Genomic DNA, 18,252 nt, shown 5'->3' on the forward strand with positions numbered 1-18,252 from the left:
GGACCTATTTCAGCGCTGTATCTCGAAAACTAAAACTAAAAATAAACAAGGCCAAAAGTAAGATTGAGAAACAGCACCTTGCTTTCCATCTAGACATGCCATAGCCTGGGTCAGTATCAAATTTAGAAACTTCAGATAACTTGCATTCTCTGCTGGTACGGACTTGGTGGGCCGAAGGGCCTGTTTCTGCGCTGTATCTCTAAACTAATCCATGTCATTCATTTCTGATATTGGCTGTTTTTTTTTTTGTTTAGCCACCTTTTCACCAACTGAGCATTTTGTGATTATTTAATTAAAAATTCCTTTGTTGTGTTCTCGCGTTATATTGCTTTATAGCTTTTGTTCTTTTTTTTTCTCCAACTGCCCTAATTAACCCTTCGACCAGATGACATCTCCGACATCCCCTTGGCCTGACCTAATCAGAGATAGATTTATTTTGTCTGAGCCAATCTCCCTCATTCTCTCTGCAACTAAAACTAAACCGTTTTCTCTTTTACTCCCCTGATGAAGGATATTTGACATGAAATGTTAATTATTTTTTCTTGCCGCAGATGTTACCCAACATAAATATATTTATTCACTTGTTTTTCTAGTTAATGGTTTAATGTACAGATTGCCATCTATATAAAATATACTTCTATGCAGACCTTCGATGTCATTGAAATGACATTGTGTATTTTACTGCCAGCCTGTATTATATTATTTATATGTCCTTTAATCACAATTTTACCATGAAAATCTTAATTGTTGTTTAACATTGTGAAAGAATGAACAAATTATTTAGTGAACTGCATTTTTTAAGGCAATCAAATAATATTCTAAATTGAGGCAAACCATGGTTTGGAAATATTAAATATGGGTCCCTTGCATTTTTGGTATCCATATATCTAAGTCTCAACATACCTTTTTTTGGTTATTTCTATTTTTAAGTTTTAAAGACCCACAACTGGAGTTCAATATCTTTTTCTTCACCTATATATTGGTAATTATAATTTTAGAAAGTTATTTTGTGATGCTCTCTCCTTACTCTATTCCCATTCCAAAATTATATGATTCCACACATCTAAATTTCACCACAATTATTTGTAGTTTGTCAATTATAATTCTCGAATACATTATTATTAGCAAATTTTATATCCCTAACTTTCTCTACAAATTACAACAGGCTCATCAGGCAAGCAAAGCAATGATTTATTTTACTTTTTTTAATCAGACTGAAGCTGAGCTTGCAAGAAACTTTCCTGGAAAGCGAGTGTCCAGTTCAAACAATGCTGCTATACCTCGTCTGCCTTCCAATCCCTCAAGAGTAGATCGTTTGATTGTTGATCAGTTACGTGAACAAGCAAGGGTAGGTTTTGATTTTTTTATCATAATTTTTGTGTTTTGGTTTTTATCCACAATTTTTGTTGTTTTACTTGTTCTCCTAATCTTAATTGATTACCTAGTGGAATATTAACATAAAATTCACATTGAATATGTAATTAAAAATTTAAATAGCTCAGTTAAAATGAGGATGGCAGATAAGTGTTTATTATTGAATAATCTACAATAACTCTTGGATTTTACCCAATCCCACTGTTATTCAATGAAAGGCGATGAATATTAGAAAAACGTTCTTCATTCAGGGTTCATTTTCTATGACTGAATGTACAAGGTTCCCTGAAAAAGTTGACACAGGTAATCGGGATGGTGAAGAAGGCATTTGGCATACTTGCCTTCGTGGGTCAGGGCATTGTGTTCAGAAGTTGGGATGTCTATTACAACTATACAAGTCGTTTGTGAGACCACACTTGGAGTATTATGTGTAGTTCTGGTTCCCCAGCAATTGAAAGGATGTCATTAAGTTGGAAAAGCTGCAATGAAGATTAATGAAAATATTACTGGCATAGGGGGATTTGAATGATAAGGAGAGGATGCATTTGCTGGGAGTTTTCTCCCCTAAAGTGTAAGAAGCTAAGGGGTGATCTCGTAGAGGATTATTAGTTTAGTTTATTATTGTCACATACCAAAGAAACGTTCCTCGGTTTTCCTCGTTACACGTGAAACAAATGAACTACATTTTTTGTGAGGTTTCATTAAAATTTGAAAGTGAAAAGCTTTTGTGTCTATCCAAAAAGAAAGACTATACATGAATACAATCAAGCAGTGCACAGATAAGGGTTAAAAGATACAACAATTAGTGCAGGCAGTGAAGGAAGCTAATGGTATATTGGCCTTGATAACAAGAGGAGTTGAGTATAGGAGCAAAGAGGTTTTTCTGCAGTTGTACAAGCCCTAGTGAGACCGCACCTGGAGTATTGTGCACTTTTGGTCTCTAAATTTGAGGAAGGACATTCTTTCTATTAAGGGAGTGTAGGTTCACAAGGTTAATTCCCGGGATGGCGGGACTGTCATGCGTTGATAGAATGGAGCGGCTGGGCTTGTATACTTTGGAATTTAGAAGGATGAAAGGGGATCTTATTGAAACATATAAGTTTATTAAGGGATTGGACACGTTAGAAGCAGGAAACATGTTCTCAATATTGGGAGAATTCAGAACCAGGTGCCACAGATTAAGAATTAGGGCGGAGATGAGGAAAATCTTTTTCACCCAGGGAGTTGTGAATCTGTGGCATAAGACTCCTTATCATTCAAATCCCCCTATGCCAGTAATCTCAGAAGGCAGTGGAGGCCAATTCTCTGGATGCTTTCAAGAGAGAGTTAGATAGAGCTCTTAAAGGGGGCGGAGTCAGGGGATATGGCGAGAAGGCAGGAACGGGATACTGATTGAAACAGCCATGATCATATTGAATGGCGGTGCTGATCAAAGGGCCGAATGGCCTACTCCTGCACCTATTGTCCATTGTCTCTAACTCTGGTTGCTTTAAATTGATGTACTTTATTCTGTAGTTCAGTAACCAACTTCTTCATATTGACTTTTTAATAAACTATTCTTAATTTCTCTAATAGATTGTACAGGTGCACAACCTTTTATCCGAAGTTCCAAATAACGAAAAGCTCCGAATAGTGGACATTTTTTTGGTCCTTGAAGAAAGGTCCTTGAAGACGTTCACCGAGGGCGGCCCGCAGAGGTGACAGCGGAACCTCCAGGCGGTCCTCGAAGAAAGGGGAACTAAATCCCCATTCATAAAAGAGTAGGTGAGGGTATATTGCGCGGGAGGGTTAATAATTGACAATCTGCTGCTGCCTGCCCGCTGAGTTAAAAAGTTCCCACGGTAGACACGATACACAGTGTATCGTGAGTCTTGCGTGGGAACTTTTTAACTCAGTGGGCAGGCAGCAGCAGATTGTCGCTCCCTTCAGTTTCACCCCACCTACACCCCTCTGCTTCCCGGCCATGTGTGTGACCCCTTCCCTCCCCTCTCCAGCTCCCCGCCCATTGCACCGGCGCGGGGGCTTTGCACTGTCTTCACGTCGCAGTTGCCAGCAGGTCAGTGCTAGTCACCGGAGACGTCAGGACCAATGGGACACCGACCCCCAGGCCCACTGCAAGCACGGAGATCCCAGAGACCCACAGCCAGCAGCAGCCCAGCCCCGTTCCAACTCCAGAGGAACATGCTCCCCGTAGGGACAGAAGCTGATGGTGTGCAAGGTACGTCTTGGTCTTGGGGTTGCGGATGAGGGGGCGCAGCTCGGGCTGTGACGTCTCCGGCCACTCCCCTGTACAGGAGCTGAGACTGGGAACTGTGGGGTTGTTTGCAGTTGCAGAGGGAGGGGGCAAGGGCGGTTCAGTTCCCAGTCTCAGCTCCATTCCAGGGGGGTGGCTGGAGACGTCAGGACCAACGGGACACCGACTGCAAGCACGGAGATCCCAGAGACTCACAGCCAGCAGCAACTCTAGCCCAGCCCCGCTCCAACTCCAGAGGAATCCGGGTTGCGGATGAGGGGGCGCAACTCGGGCTGTGGGCGAACTGCCACTTGTCGCTGTAGCTACGCATCGGGGAGCGGGTTCTTGTTGGTCCTGACGTCTCCGGCCACCCCTCTGGACAGGAGCTGAGAGACGTCAGGACCACCAGAAGCCGCTCCCCGATGGGCCGCTACAGTGACAAGTGGCAGTTTGCCCACAGCCCGAGCTGCGCCCTCTCATCGGGACACCGACCCCCAGGCCCACTGCAAGCACGGAGATCCCAGAGACTCACAGCCAGCAACAACTCTAGCCCAGCCCCGCTCCAACTCCAGAGGAACCCGGGTTGCGGATGAGGGGGCGCAGCTCGGGCTGTGGGCGAACTGCCACTTGTCGCCGTAGCGGCGCATCGGGGAGCGGATTCCTCTGGAGTTGAGGGACACGGAGACACAGCGGCTTTTGAGAATGGTGGGCAATCACTTCCAAAGTTCTGCCCACACAGTCAGTACACCTCTCCTACACTTGTCTCCCGCACTAAGATCATCTCGCAGAGAATGATCCCAGCCTAACCTTCCCTATTCTCTCCTATTCTGCAAGAAAAAACTACATTGAAGACTCAAACTCGCGATCGAGTAACTGCTGGGATCGAGGCGCAAACTCGCGACCTTGCGGATATGAGCCGAGCACTCTACCAGTGAGCCAGCCGTTAAAATCTACGCTAAAAATCTTCCATTCCGAAAGCCGAAAAAATCTGATTTACGAAAAGTGTCTGGTCCCAAGGCTTTCGGATAAAAGGTTGTGCACCTGTATAATGTTTATAGCCTCTCTTCCATGGACCTGTTCTGATCATTTTCTCATAAAATTCATAAATGTTTCTCATAATTTCTTACTTTTTTACTCTCACAAATTAAAAAAAAATCTCTATTCCCTTTTTCTATTAATCTTCTCAGTTTGTCTTCCCATCTTCATAGATTTTGTTGCATTCATCTCGTAGGTATGTTAACAGTTTCTTTTAAAGTCTCAAATTACACTAAGATGCTTTCCCATCATTATATCTGAAGCATTTTCATTTACCCAGCGAAAATTCCGTGTTCAAGGATTAGAAGATTCTGGCCTTTCTCTGCAATATTGCCCTCAATTTTGTCCCTAGCAAATTAGTCAAATTATTCTCTTATTTGCCATGCATGGTAACATTTGGAAATTAGTTTAGTTTAAGTTTAGAGATATAGCGCGGAAACTTTTAAGTTTAGAGATATAGCACGGAAACTTTAAGTTTAGAGATAAAGCACAGGCCCTTCGACCCACCGAGTTCGCACCAACCAGCGAACCCCGCACATTAACACTATCTTACACAAATTAGGGACTATTTACACTTATACCAAGCCAACCAAACTACAAACCTGTACGTCTTTAGAGTGTGGGAGGAAACCGAAGATCTCGGAGAAAACCCACGTGGTCACGGGGAGAACGTACAAACTCTGTACAGGCAGCACCCGTAGTCGGGATCGATCCCGGGTCTCTGGTGCTGTAAGCACCGTAAGGCAGCAACTCTACCACTGTACCGCCCTTTGTTCTTTTAAAAATCTGGTAAAAAGGACTTTTGATGCTTGAGAAAAAGTCAGTGACGTTGCTTTATTGAATAATTAGAGGCCAAAGACAAATTGTATAGATAAATACTTGTCATTGTAGTGCTCATCAGGATTACATTCTCCACCAAGAGAATAATATGTTCACTAAGAAATGTCTGAGTGTTTTAGATTATATTTGAATTGCACGGCAGGTATTGACTTTGTTTGGCAAGATGGAACGTCTCCAAAGTTGTCCAGTTCATGCTAATATATCTACAACTCTCGATTGCCATTTGGAAACTATTCACGTCACACAAGCACGTCGTAAAGATGAAATAATTAATGCTGCAAATCGTCAGAGACAAGGAGCACCTCGCTACAATGATGACAAGGGTAAGTAGTTCACAGTATATTAAAGATAGACACAAATTGCTGGGTCTCAGTAAACTCAGTGGGTCAGGCAGCATATCTGGAGAAAAGGAATAGGTATCGTTTCGGGCCGAGACCCTTCTTCAAATTGAGAGTCAGGGGAAAGGAAAACTAAAGATATGACATTTGTTCTTTGTACCTTTTTATACCTCTAGTTTCCCTCTCCCCTGTGACTCAGTCTGACGAAGGGTCTCGACCCGAAATGTCAACTATTCCTTTTCTCCAGAGATACTACAGCTACTCCAGTATTTTGTGTCTATCTGTAAGCCAGCATCTGCAGTTCCTTCCTTCACAGTATATTAATTCCAGGTCTCTGTTTACATGCTTCCAATGTTAATAAAACAGAATTGAATGATCCAATGTTAACATAAGCTCTCATTCTTGTTCAATTTCTAATATCAAAAGGGCATTACCTTCATCACACATGGCAAAACATTTTGTCAGCTCGACAGGACAGATTGTTCAGATGCACCTCGCTCATGCTATTTGAGCATATCAATTAAATAATCCTTAACTGACTTTTTTTCTCCTCTAAGAAACTATTTGAAAATGCACGACTCTGTTTGTAACCTTAGTGAAATATTTGAACCTGAGATGAGTTATGCTTGATGTATCTGTGCTTGTTGCTAAAACTGTCTTGGCTTAATCATACTTGATGTTAAAATTTTCACCCATATTTTTAAATCCCTCGATCCCACCCTTTCTATCTCCATTCTCCTCAAATCCTTTAAGTCTAGATTATCTGTGCATTTCTAATTCTGGCCAATTAATATCCAAATATAAGTAATCACAGCACCAGCTCACAACTATATCATCAGCTGAAGTTCCTTAGCTCTGGAAATCGCTCTCTAGATTTATCATTTTTCCTAATGTTCCTCCCTTTACGATGCTGCTTATAGCTTCTCTTAAACTAACTGTGGCCAAATCCCCTAATGTTCCCTTGTACTTTGGCATGCATTCGTATTTGATTCATCATCTTATAAAACACTTAAATAAAGTTTGTTTTGTTATCATTATTTTACTTTTTAAATTGAATCCGAGGCCAACATATTCTGTTTACCTCATGAAACACTGAGATCGAAAAAAATAATAGCTGAGAGACTTCCATCTATAATAACACAATAGCCGTTTTTACTCATACATGGGGTCCCTATTGACCAAAGTAAATGTTTTGATTTTTTTTACCACATGACTAGTTAATACTTGAATAAATTGACTACTAAAACAATTCTGCTTCATTGTCTCACCATGTAACATACTGTCTATAGATAACTTCTAACCCTCTCCTGTTAAGGTTTTTTTTAAATTGTGTTTAGATGTTTTGGCCCTGGCAGCTGCTATTAAAGACCTAACCATTTCAACACGAAAGGCTCGCACTGCTCTCTGGTGTGCACTGCAGATGACCTTGCCAAAATTTTCCTTGGGGGCTTTGGTCAAGCATGTTGAAATTGAAAAAGCACTAAAGGAGCTGTGTCAAGGAGGTGCTATCAAAAATGAAGATGAAATGTCAATTGAAGAGAAAAATATGAAGTCAGAATTGGATCATGCTGGATGTTCAGCAATAAAAAGAGAAGTATGCTAAAAACAAAAGAGACAGCTTAAAATGCAGCAGCTTTTGTGAATTGTCTTCTGGAATATTTCAAACCGTGGGTGGCGTCTTCAAAGTCGTACTGTTAGTATTGTGTGAAATTCTAGGGTTAACAGTAAGCTACCTGTTAAATAACTTGGTGATCTGGGTGGTAAGGGAAAGTTGCAGTCTGGGATGAGATTTGAAAGGGAATGTGGAAATTAATGAGTTGGTTATCAGTGTCTTGAGAGAATCTGGTGTCATTTTTGATAATTTCAGTAAGAAAATTGTTACATCACGTTTTTTGCAACATTGTGCTATTTCTGCTGCTTTGGGATTTTGGCAGGCATTTCTATTTGAAACAGGCTTTATTATACATCATCGGATGATAACTATGCAGTTCAGAAGATTATACAAGTTCTTGTGTGGAAGTGAAGAGTAATAAAATGCCTTTTTTTTATCACGGAAATAAGAATTTAAAATATAGTAAATGAGAAATTAAATACTGAGATTCAGTAACAATGCAACGAAAATGGTACAGTTAATAATTTTACTTAACACCCACTTTTGGGCGTGGTTTTGTCACAATTGAGATATATAAAGAACTTTTATCATTTACCGTATTTTCAGAAAGGTAGTATAATTTCTTCTACAATTGAGTTTTTAAGTAAATTAATGAATGTTCTTTCATATTTTACAATTATGTAGTATATTCTAAATTACTGCTTTAGATTATGGAAAAGTTATTGGAAACTGCAAAAAAAAACCTGATCAGGTTTAATAACTGCCAATTAAATGACTAAGATATTAAAAAAAACTATAATTGAGCTTGCAAAAATAATATACTAAAATCTGCTAGAAATGCTCAGTTGATATATTTAATGGTCTATTTTCCATTCTAACTGGCATTATTATAGAACAATGTTCTTGTGTTTATTTGACATATACTTATTCAAATCCTAAATTTAGGTTGGGCCCTGGAATTTTGGAGCAGTACTGTCCATTTCCATGGTATGTCATTTAGCTAAAGAGGCTTGAGGAAGCATTGATTTAAAAAAAAAAAAAAAACAGGGTTAAAATAATTGAGCTCTTTCAATCATTTCTGACTATCTTTAATTCTGCTTTCTAAATTGTTCAAAAGATCAGATTATAATAACATATTGTAATCCACAAAACCAAAAATGTGGTTACTTGGTAAGACGTCATGCCAATCCAATCACGAATAATATTTTCAGAACTCAGTAGTTAAGGTGTTACAACGACAGTTATATTAAATTGTTTGCTCAAGGAAACTCAGTTATATGCCTGTGCATCCAAGAACATTTTAATCACCAATGTCAAATATTTATCAGAAGACATCCAGTTTTTAACTTGACGAGTATAGTATTCAGTTATATGGCTCTTTTCAGAGAAACTGAAGAAACTACATGTAGCTCGAACACAGACATTTAAAGGTGCATCAATAATTTTTGGTTAGCCTCAGGACTCATTTCACAAATAGATATATTCTTTTACTTAGATAAGGATTAGGTTATTAAAAACAAAAAAAATCCAGAACGTATGTAATGTTTAACACCCTTTGGGACCAATGTAACATTTAGTTTTCTCATATTATGATTTTGTTTTCATTTTTAAACTTCCTCTTTATGGTTAACCCTCTTTTCGATTCTTAAATCACAGATCATGGACATGCATGATTGTTTGTGCTGTAAAAACAATCAACTACATGCCGGTGGGCTTTTCATTAAGTCAAGCCCAGAGATTGCAGTCAGCTGAGAGCTATATTTTTATTCTTCCTCACCATATATCAGCTTATTTCCCAGGCGTAAAAAGGTCACCTATTAAAGAAACTGCTCTATTTTAATTTTTAATAATATCAGTTTTGCATCTGGATTAGAAGTTGATAACCAAGTCTGAATATTTTTTAGCCCTTGATCACTCTGTGATTTCGATTTGAAAGCTAGCAAAACTTTAAAATATTCTGTCAATAATATGTTTGGAATAATAGTTTAGTTGTAGTTGGGTGAGGGAAGAAATGAAGGCAGGAGAAGATTTTTTTTGCCACAACTATAGTTTTCATCTCAAATGTAACTTAATATTTTATTTCTGAATGTTTTCCATTATATTTTGACTACATTACTATTTGGAGCAAGAATTTCTCCTTTTATTCTCAAATTTCACATGTAATACAAATTGCTAAATGGATTCAGAAAATAAAATTAATCTTCTCTGGGAGAAGTAACAGCCTATGAACCACAATAACAATCATTACGACCTAGCTTGGCTTTATGATAAATTAAATTTTTTAAATAATATAAAATGACTAAAGCTCTGTATCACTGAGAGGAGGCCAATCAACATTTAATATCGAAAATTGCATAGTTAAGCCAAAAGAAATATGAGTCTTGTTAATTCTACCTCCATTCTTCTAATGCGTTTGCCATACTCAATACCTACACTGATGAAAGCATCGTTGCATTGAAGTCCCAGAAATAGTATCTAACTTATTTAAGTATATTTTAAAGAATTTACCAGAGATTTCTCTGAAAATTTAATAAAAAACGTATTTTTTGCTATTAGTATACAACATTAAAATTAGAAATTGTCATTTTAATCTTAAAGCCTCATTAAAGTAAAAACATGGAAAACATTCTTCTTAAGCCCCTGTCCCATATACGTGTCATCGGCACGCTAGTTAAGCGACCTCGTGGTCGCATTGATGCGTGACAGTCCCGCGAAAGTCCCGCGCGACTTCATGCGTCCGCAAAGCCGTCTGGAGCGTGTGACGTCATTTGTAGATGGACACAAAATGCAGGAGTAACTCAGCGAGACCGGCAACATCTCTGGAGAGAAGCAATGGATGATGTTTCGGGTCGAGACTTCTTCAGTATGAAAGAAGGGTCTTGACCCAAAATGTCATCCATTCCTTCTCTCCAGAGATGCTGCCGGTCCCGCTGAGTTACTCCAGCATTTTGTGTCTAACTTCAATTTTCTTGGCCCCGCTCTGGGAGTAGAAGTGGGGGCGGATCCGGACCGCAACGGCCGTGAGCCCCAGGCTGAGTTCAACAATCATTTGCCTGCTGCTGTTGGAGCTGAGACGTTGCATCGCGCCAGGGTCTTTGGCCTGTCCCACTTTGGCCGTCAGTTACGCGACAGGCCGGTGGCGTGCGAAGATTTTGTTCGCTACAAAATTTCGGAGCACTACAATACCGCGCACAACTCCATACCCCTGCGCGCTTCTCAGTGAGACCGGCCCCGCACGGCCACACGATGCCCTTGCGCTTCAACGTGACGGCGAGGTCGCGTAATTTGCGTGCCAAGGACACGTAAGTGGAACAGGGCCGTTAGAATCATTTTCAACAATTTAGAGAGAGGACTTTTCGGTTGCACTTTTAGAAATATTGTGTGCATATTTCTTTATGCACTTCTGATGCTATCTAAAATGATTTTTCTATTAAATGTATAATTTTATCATGTTTGATTGCTGAGAAGGTTGAAATAGAAAACTGGGTGACAGCTTTCATTAACTTTCATGGTTTAAACTTTTTTAAATGGAACAATGGGAGCAGAAGAAAAGCTGTGCTTGTTTGAATAATTTATCTACTAAAACCCTTTTTGTTCTCTTGGTGCACACTTAGAATGTGTTCTCAGCCAGATGAGAGATTTGTGATATTTATAATCTGCTCTGCTGTGGAGGATTCCGTTCAATCTGAAACTTCCCCACAGCACAATATTTTAGTGTAGGTATCATCACTTTTTTTCAGAACTAAAAAACTGAATGAGTATGAGTGCTACATAACTTGGAATAGTTTCAGTTCGCCTCTGTCTTTTGTATAAAATAATAACGATTACAAAAGAGAAAGAAATGTTACTCAGGATTAGTTCTTAGATTTACTAACCCTTTGTGGTGGGGAACTTAAAAGTAGGACCTATATTTGATTTAGCATGCACTTAATGAAGATATAATTGTTTTTTGTAATATCAGTTAAAAGATTATAATGTTAATGCATTCCATATTTATTTTAATATTGATTCAATCTTAATTTAAATTCAGATTTAGAATCTAATGTACTGTATTAATGGAATTATTCTTGCCAAACCTTCACAATAATCAGATTAACTGTTACTCAGGAAATATATATTTAATATTTAGTTTTTTGGGTTGTATGTGCAAAGTATTTTCCACAAATCTAACTATGTACAGTACTAGGTTACCAAAGCTATTTTTGTTTAACTGATTTATTTTAGAATCCTAGAAACCATTTTGACTGTAGAGCTAGTGATATGCTGATCTTCATACATGGGCTTAGACAATCAAAAGTCTTGCATCTTAAAGCTTTGTGAATGTAAAGATGGATTAAGATATTTATACAACTATTAACATAGGTCAAACATATAATTTTCTTCGTTCATATGACACTACACTGTTGTCAATTTGAAGCTTTTAACAAAATTTACCATGTGATCTTGTTTTTATAAAATGGTATTATAAAACCAGGTAGTATTCATAGTTGTTTGTATTTGGGAAGATTCGCTCAGGGTGAAATCTCTTTGGGACTATGTTAACTGTCAGAAATTATATTTGAAGGCAAAGTAGTAGCTATGAAACAACTGCATAGGCATAACATTACATTAAAAGGCAGCATTGATAGTCTTTGAATTTAATTCTACTGAGGTCAGGCCATAGCAACCAGTAAACAATTAAAATGTTCAAGAATACATTTTTGAATTTCTTCCTAATTGCAACTATATATTGTAATTTTATTTGACAATTTACATTTTCTGTACAGAAATTTTTTTTCTCGTACTTTAAATTTCACATCCAATAGGCAGCCAAAATAAATAAGTTCTTGATTTAAAATATATTTACACTTATTAAATGTACATCTGATTAAACCAATATGAATCATTTCAAAGCAGTAATGCATTAAAATGTTTATACTCTTGCAGATCATGATTTTTGCTCAGCTTTATTTCACATGCCAGCAGCAGAGATCGATTTAGATCTGTTTGTGAGATCAGGTATAACAGGCCATAAAGGCAAATGATGTGTGGATAATTTTATATCAACTCAAACCAATGAAAGTAAATTATGTCATGGATTATGGTTCATAGATAATGTCTCCAAGTGCTCATCCAACTACCTTTTATGTGAACTGGATTTCTTCCTCCACCATTATTTCGGGGACTGAATACCAGACGACCACAATTCATTGGGTGATTTATTTCCCTCTACAATCCTTCAAACCAATTCATTGAGTGATTTTTTTTTTACCTCTTCAATCATTCAAATCTAGTGTTTTAATCAGTACATCTGCAATAAATTCAAGTAATTAAGAATTGATATATTCAACATCCTGTTTTGTTTAAATCCCCTGAGTTTTCACTTTTTTTGATTCATCTTGATTGATATGTTGAACTTTGCTAAATGCCTCACTAAAATCAATACGTGGCATCCTCATAGATCCTTCTTGTAGCTCCCCATAAAAGTAATCATAATTGCACTTTAAAAGTAATTAATTGAATATTGTGTTTTGGGATAGCTTACAGTTTTGAAAGGATATATATATATATTAAAAAAATGTTTTTGTATGTCCAATATTGTAGAACTCCACTGGAAGTTGAGTATTGACATTGACTATATTTTTGACAAAGGGAAAAATATAAATTAACAAATGTAGTTAATAGAAAATTAATAATGTTTAGAAGTTTTCCTTCTATCAAATATAATCTATTTAATCTATTCATGAATAATTAGAAATATGGAAGGTGATTCAGCCGTGCATATTTTGATTTTTGTTAAATTTAATAAAACATTTGTTTATACACAACCTTTGCCTTAAGTGCTGCTACGTGGCATTGTCCATGTAGCTACACTTCTCCATAGATTGTATTTATTTCAACAGTATTTCCAATTTTATGTTCATTATCTTCAGATATTGGAATTTCTAATTAAACAATTGTTCCCTTGCTGACATGCAGGGTTTAGTGCAGAAGTAAAATCTTTATCCCAAATCCTGTGAAAGTTTTTAAATTGCATTAATACTGTATATTAAAGACAATATATTTACCCATTTATTCACAAATATGCATTAATCCCTGTTGCTTAATTTATTTTCCTTCTTGCACATTTTTTATTTGTAACTCTATTTTAGGATTATTTAAGAAAACTTATTTTTAACATGTAGAAATCACATACATTTTTGAAGCATTTCGAGAAGTATATTCATTACTTGTAAATGAATGATTTAATTCATCATTCCAAGTAATTAGATCTGTATATGAAACATTACTACTATTTTGAATCTTTTAAAATAATTTCAAAATCCACAGAAATCAGTGCTGCCTTTAAGACTAGAATACAACATGCCTTTCTATTATAGGTTTACAGTTCTCATTTTTGGTATAAATATTATGGTACTAGTTTGCTACAGATTTTAATGAAGCATTAAAGTCACACACAAGTATTTAATGTGTGACGATGTGACCTATATAACGAAGGGAATACAAGATGATTTGCTCGGACGTTTTGGAAAATCTTAGATTTTGTTTACACAAATTTATTTTTGTAGCCATATTGGATTATGCTCTCTTAATGAATGTGTTGGGCATTGTAGATCATTTTTTGGGTTATCTATATCTGTTAATTTCGTATTCATGAAGCGTTTACTTCTAAATCGAGTTCTTGTGCATTTTATATATGGTAATGTGCCTTTTACTGATTATATTTTCTTTCACACTGTTAAAACCCTGTATGTACCTTGCTTCAGCAGCTTTATAAATACTCATCAATGGATAAATATTGTTAATTTCTGCCAGCTAAATATGGAAAATCATAGTTATATAATGATAATGCATAGCTAGCAGTGTAGCATGTTTATTTTATTAAATGTATTTGTATCAGTCTGCTTAAGTGAAAGGCATGCGGCACTGTTGCTTAATGGTACTGTTGTGAAATCAATCAACATTCATTGATTGATATATAATGACATGGAATGTAATTTATGCAATAATCTACAACCTGTATTCTCATCCAATGAAAAGTTTGTTCTTCATGGTATCATTATGTTCTACCTTGGATCATTGTGACATTTGCTAACAACAATAGCTTTTAGGTGCTGGAAAGTCAAGAGGCACTTATATATCTTTCTTTTTCCTAGTTATAGCTTAGCCCTCAACACCTTTGACCAAAATTTGAAAACTTAAAAGCATTTGCGGTACTTGTGTATTTCACATTTAAAAAATATTCTATGTTTAATCATGTATTTTATCTTGATCACCAACATTAGGTTCAAGTATCCAGGACATTTGTTTTGTTAGATGTTTGCCTCACAAATAACATATTATACAAATATTGGGGAACAATTATCATTTTTTGTTTTTTGCATAAGTGGGGAACAATTTTTATAAAATAATTTAAGCTTTGAATAGTCTTTTTCACTGCACTTTCCTTGGGTGATATTGTCTTTAGCCAATGGAACAAATCATTTATTTAAATAACATTTTTATTTAAATTGTGTGTTTAGCCAGAGCCGACTGAAAATTGGCATGTTTCTAAATTACTGGATTTCTGGAATATCTTGGTGGTTTTTATATAATATAAATTCTTTTGTTTTCTTAAAATAGGAGGTAACAGAATTTTTAATCCAGTGTGCAATCGCAGACTTCTCCTGTGAGAGTAAATTGTTTGAAAAGTAATTCACGATATTATCTACTTTGACTATGTTCTCTGGAATATTTTCAATGTTTTATGCATATAACGGGGTAAAATATACACGGAGATACTGTATACTTAGTATGGGGAAAGATTATATTTTAGACCTGGTTTAGAATCATGTGGTTGGGTTGCTCTTCTCTGGTGACACTCCACAAATGTGTCTGCACTGGTGTGCAGGTGTGTTCATTTATTACAAAGTCTTGATCACATGTTGTCAGAGAAGTCAGCAGTACACAATGTGTAGACCAGTAATAAAGTTTTGTTAATGAATGCTGTTTAATTATAATGTCCTGTCTTTGTGAATCACTTAAAATGTTATTTTGTTAAAAATGTTTCCGAATTCAGTCTTGCTAACAATCACATTATTGTTAATTACAGTCAGCCGTGGCTTTTGAGTGCTGAATTATTTTAAAGTTACAGTTTATATTTAACTAGAGTGTGTAGCAGCTTTGGAATTTTGTTTATAAACAAAAGGTTAAAAATTAGCACATTACTGGAAAGAAATAAAAATTTGAAATGGTTTGATGTTAACCTTTTTAATTGTTTTTATTCCATGGCATTAAACTGACATTCCATGCATTTTAAAGAAAAAATCAATAAAGGATTAGTGTAAATGTGTGGTTTGATGATTAGTGCAGACACAGTGGGCGGAAGGACCTGTTTCTGAGCCACATCACTTTGATTGAAATTGTATGATTCATAGGCACACATGTTGTGTTCATCCTAATTTTAGCAGATATATGTATGTGCTCTTTGCTAGGGGGCTGTGTGCATTGCTTGGAGTTCTGTTTCATAATATTTATAAAACCAAGATGTATATCTTGAAGAAAGGTTTAAATCTATGTATGCACATGTCATTTAAGCCAGTTTTCGCTGTAATTCCATCTAAAAAAATTAGGCCACAATATCTAACTGATGAATTCCTGATGCCTCTCCTCAAAAGTATGTATCCTTCATCATTTTGGTCACAATATGACATGCAGGAGCACACATGACTGGTATTTGCTAATTTATAAATAGTGTTAACTATAAAATCACCAGCTTGTCTTAAAAAGCCACCTAGTCCATCGGTGTTCTTCAAGTAAGGAATCCTACCTACCTACCTTAATCAATTTAGCCGGTATGGGTCTTCAGAATCGACAATATAGCTAACGTTTAACTGCCTTTTCAGTTCGGGAGCAATTGTGAAAAGGCAGTAGAGGGAGGTGTGTCCTTGACTGCTCATACTATAGAGAGCATGCTTTCTCAAAACTACAATACTTAAGATTATAAATTTTGATTAAGCTTTTGGTTAGTGAGCCCCTTTTTTTTTATGGCATTGCATTTGTGTTCACAATACCAAGAAAATGGTATCGTGGATTTTTCCCTTTTGGTAAATCCTTTTGTGTATTCAAAAATTAAGGATGTCAACAATGCAGAACAAGTAACAAGTAGCCTTTATTGTCATTCAGACCTTGCGGTCTGAACAAAATTTTGTTGCCTTGCAGTCCTACATATAGTAAAAATGACAAAACACACAATAAACACAAATTAACATCCACCACAGTGAGTTCAACAGGCACCTCCTCACTGTGGTGGAAGGCAAAAGTCTTAAGTCTTTGTCTCATCCCTTCTTATTCTCCCTCTGCGCCGAGGCCGCTGCCGCTGTCCCAGCCGCCGCTGTCGTCCACTGGGCCCGCGGTCGGGTCGAGTGGCCGCTGCCGCCGGAACGTGCCCCAGCTCCGAGTTCTGGTCACCGCTGTCCCAACTCCGAGGCCAGGTCGATGCTGCCGCAGCTCCGATGCCGTGTGGCCGCTGCCGCTGCCCCCGCTCCGAGGCCAGGCCGCCGCTGTCGCTGTCCCCGCTCCGAGGCCAGGTCGCCGCTGCCGCCGCCCCAGCTCCGAGGCCAGGCCGCCGCTGTCGCCGCCGTCCCAGCTCCGATGCCGGGTGGCCGCTGCCGCTGTCCCAGCTCCAAGGCCAGGCCGCCACTGCCGCTGTCAAAGCCGCCGCTGCCCAGCTCCGAGTTCTGGTCGCCGCTGCCGGTGTCCCAGCCGCTGCTGCTGCTGCCCAGCTCCGAGTTCTGGTCGCCGCTGTCCCAGCCGCCGCTGCCACTGCCCCAGCTCCGAGGCCGCCAGCTCCGCCATTAGGCCTCGGCGCAGGTGGAGAGGGGGGGATACGACAAAAGAAGTTGCATCCCCCGATGGAAGAGACCAAAAACGTGTTCCCCCCCCCCACATACACATAATAAACCAAAAATCAAGTATGGAGGAGAGAAGGAACTGCCAAAGATCCAAAGCATACCATCTCACCTGTGAAACACGGTGGTGTATGTATGGCTGCTGAAGGTACTGGCCCACTTATCTTCATTGATGATCCAACTGCTGATGGTGGTAGCATAATGAATTCTGAAGTGTATAGATACATCCTATCCGCTCGTTCAAACAAATGCCTCAAAATTCATTGGCTGGCGGTTCATTCTGCAGCAAGACAATGATCCCAAACACTGCTAAAGCCACAAAGGTGTTTTTCAAAGCTAAAAAATTGTCAATTCTTTAGTGGCCAAGTCAATCATCTGATCTGAACCCAATTGAGCATGTCTTTTATATGGTGAAGAAAAAACTGAAGGGGACTAGCCCCCAAAACAAGCGTAAGCTAAAGATGGTTGCAATACAGGCCTGGCAGAGCATCACCAGAGAAGACACCGAGCAACCGGTGATGTCCATGAATCGCAGACTTCAAGCAGTCAAGGATATGCAACAAAATACTAAACATGACTACTTTCATTTACATGATATTTCTGCGTGCCAAACATGGCACCCTGAAATGGGGGGGGACTATGTATAAACACTGCTGTAATTTCTACATAACATGAGGATTTCAGTATAGGAGTAAAGAGGTTCTTCTGCAGTTGTATAGGGCTCTGGTGAGCACATCTGGAGCATTGTTTTCAGTTTTGGTCTAATTTGAGGAAGGACATCCTTATGATTGAGGCAGTTTAGTGTAGGTTCACGAGATTGATCCCTGGGATGGCGGGACTGTCATATGAGGAAAGATTGAAAAGACTAGGCTTGTATTCACTGGAGTTTAGAAGGATGAGGAGGGATCTTATAGAAACATAAAATTATAAAAGGACTGGACAAGCTGGATG

General features: G+C 38.1%; 1 protein-coding gene across 6 annotated transcripts in view; it reads left to right on the forward strand.

Annotated features, from left to right (window-relative positions):
* Nucleotides 1-15,656, forward strand: part of LOC129714093 (meiosis-specific coiled-coil domain-containing protein MEIOC-like) — a 44,195-nt gene extending 28,539 nt beyond the window's left edge. For 5 of the 6 annotated variants that reach the window (XM_055663587.1, XM_055663571.1, XM_055663562.1 and 2 more), the window contains 3 exons: nt 1,214-1,348; nt 5,625-5,805; nt 7,158-15,656. In XM_055663587.1, the coding sequence (XP_055519562.1) occupies nt 1,214-1,348; nt 5,625-5,805; nt 7,158-7,423 (582 nt within the window). In that variant the 3' untranslated portion in view covers nt 7,424-15,656. Of the gene's footprint in view, nt 1-1,213; nt 1,349-2,949; nt 3,882-5,624; nt 5,806-7,157 lie in introns of those variants that run through there. The other variant, XM_055663602.1, reaches the window with a different exon arrangement.
* Nucleotides 15,657-18,252: the final 2,596 nt, after the last annotated feature.

This window comes from Leucoraja erinacea, chromosome 2, assembly GCF_028641065.1.
Source record: "Leucoraja erinacea ecotype New England chromosome 2, Leri_hhj_1, whole genome shotgun sequence".
Lineage (NCBI taxonomy): Eukaryota > Metazoa > Chordata > Chondrichthyes > Rajiformes > Rajidae > Leucoraja > Leucoraja erinaceus.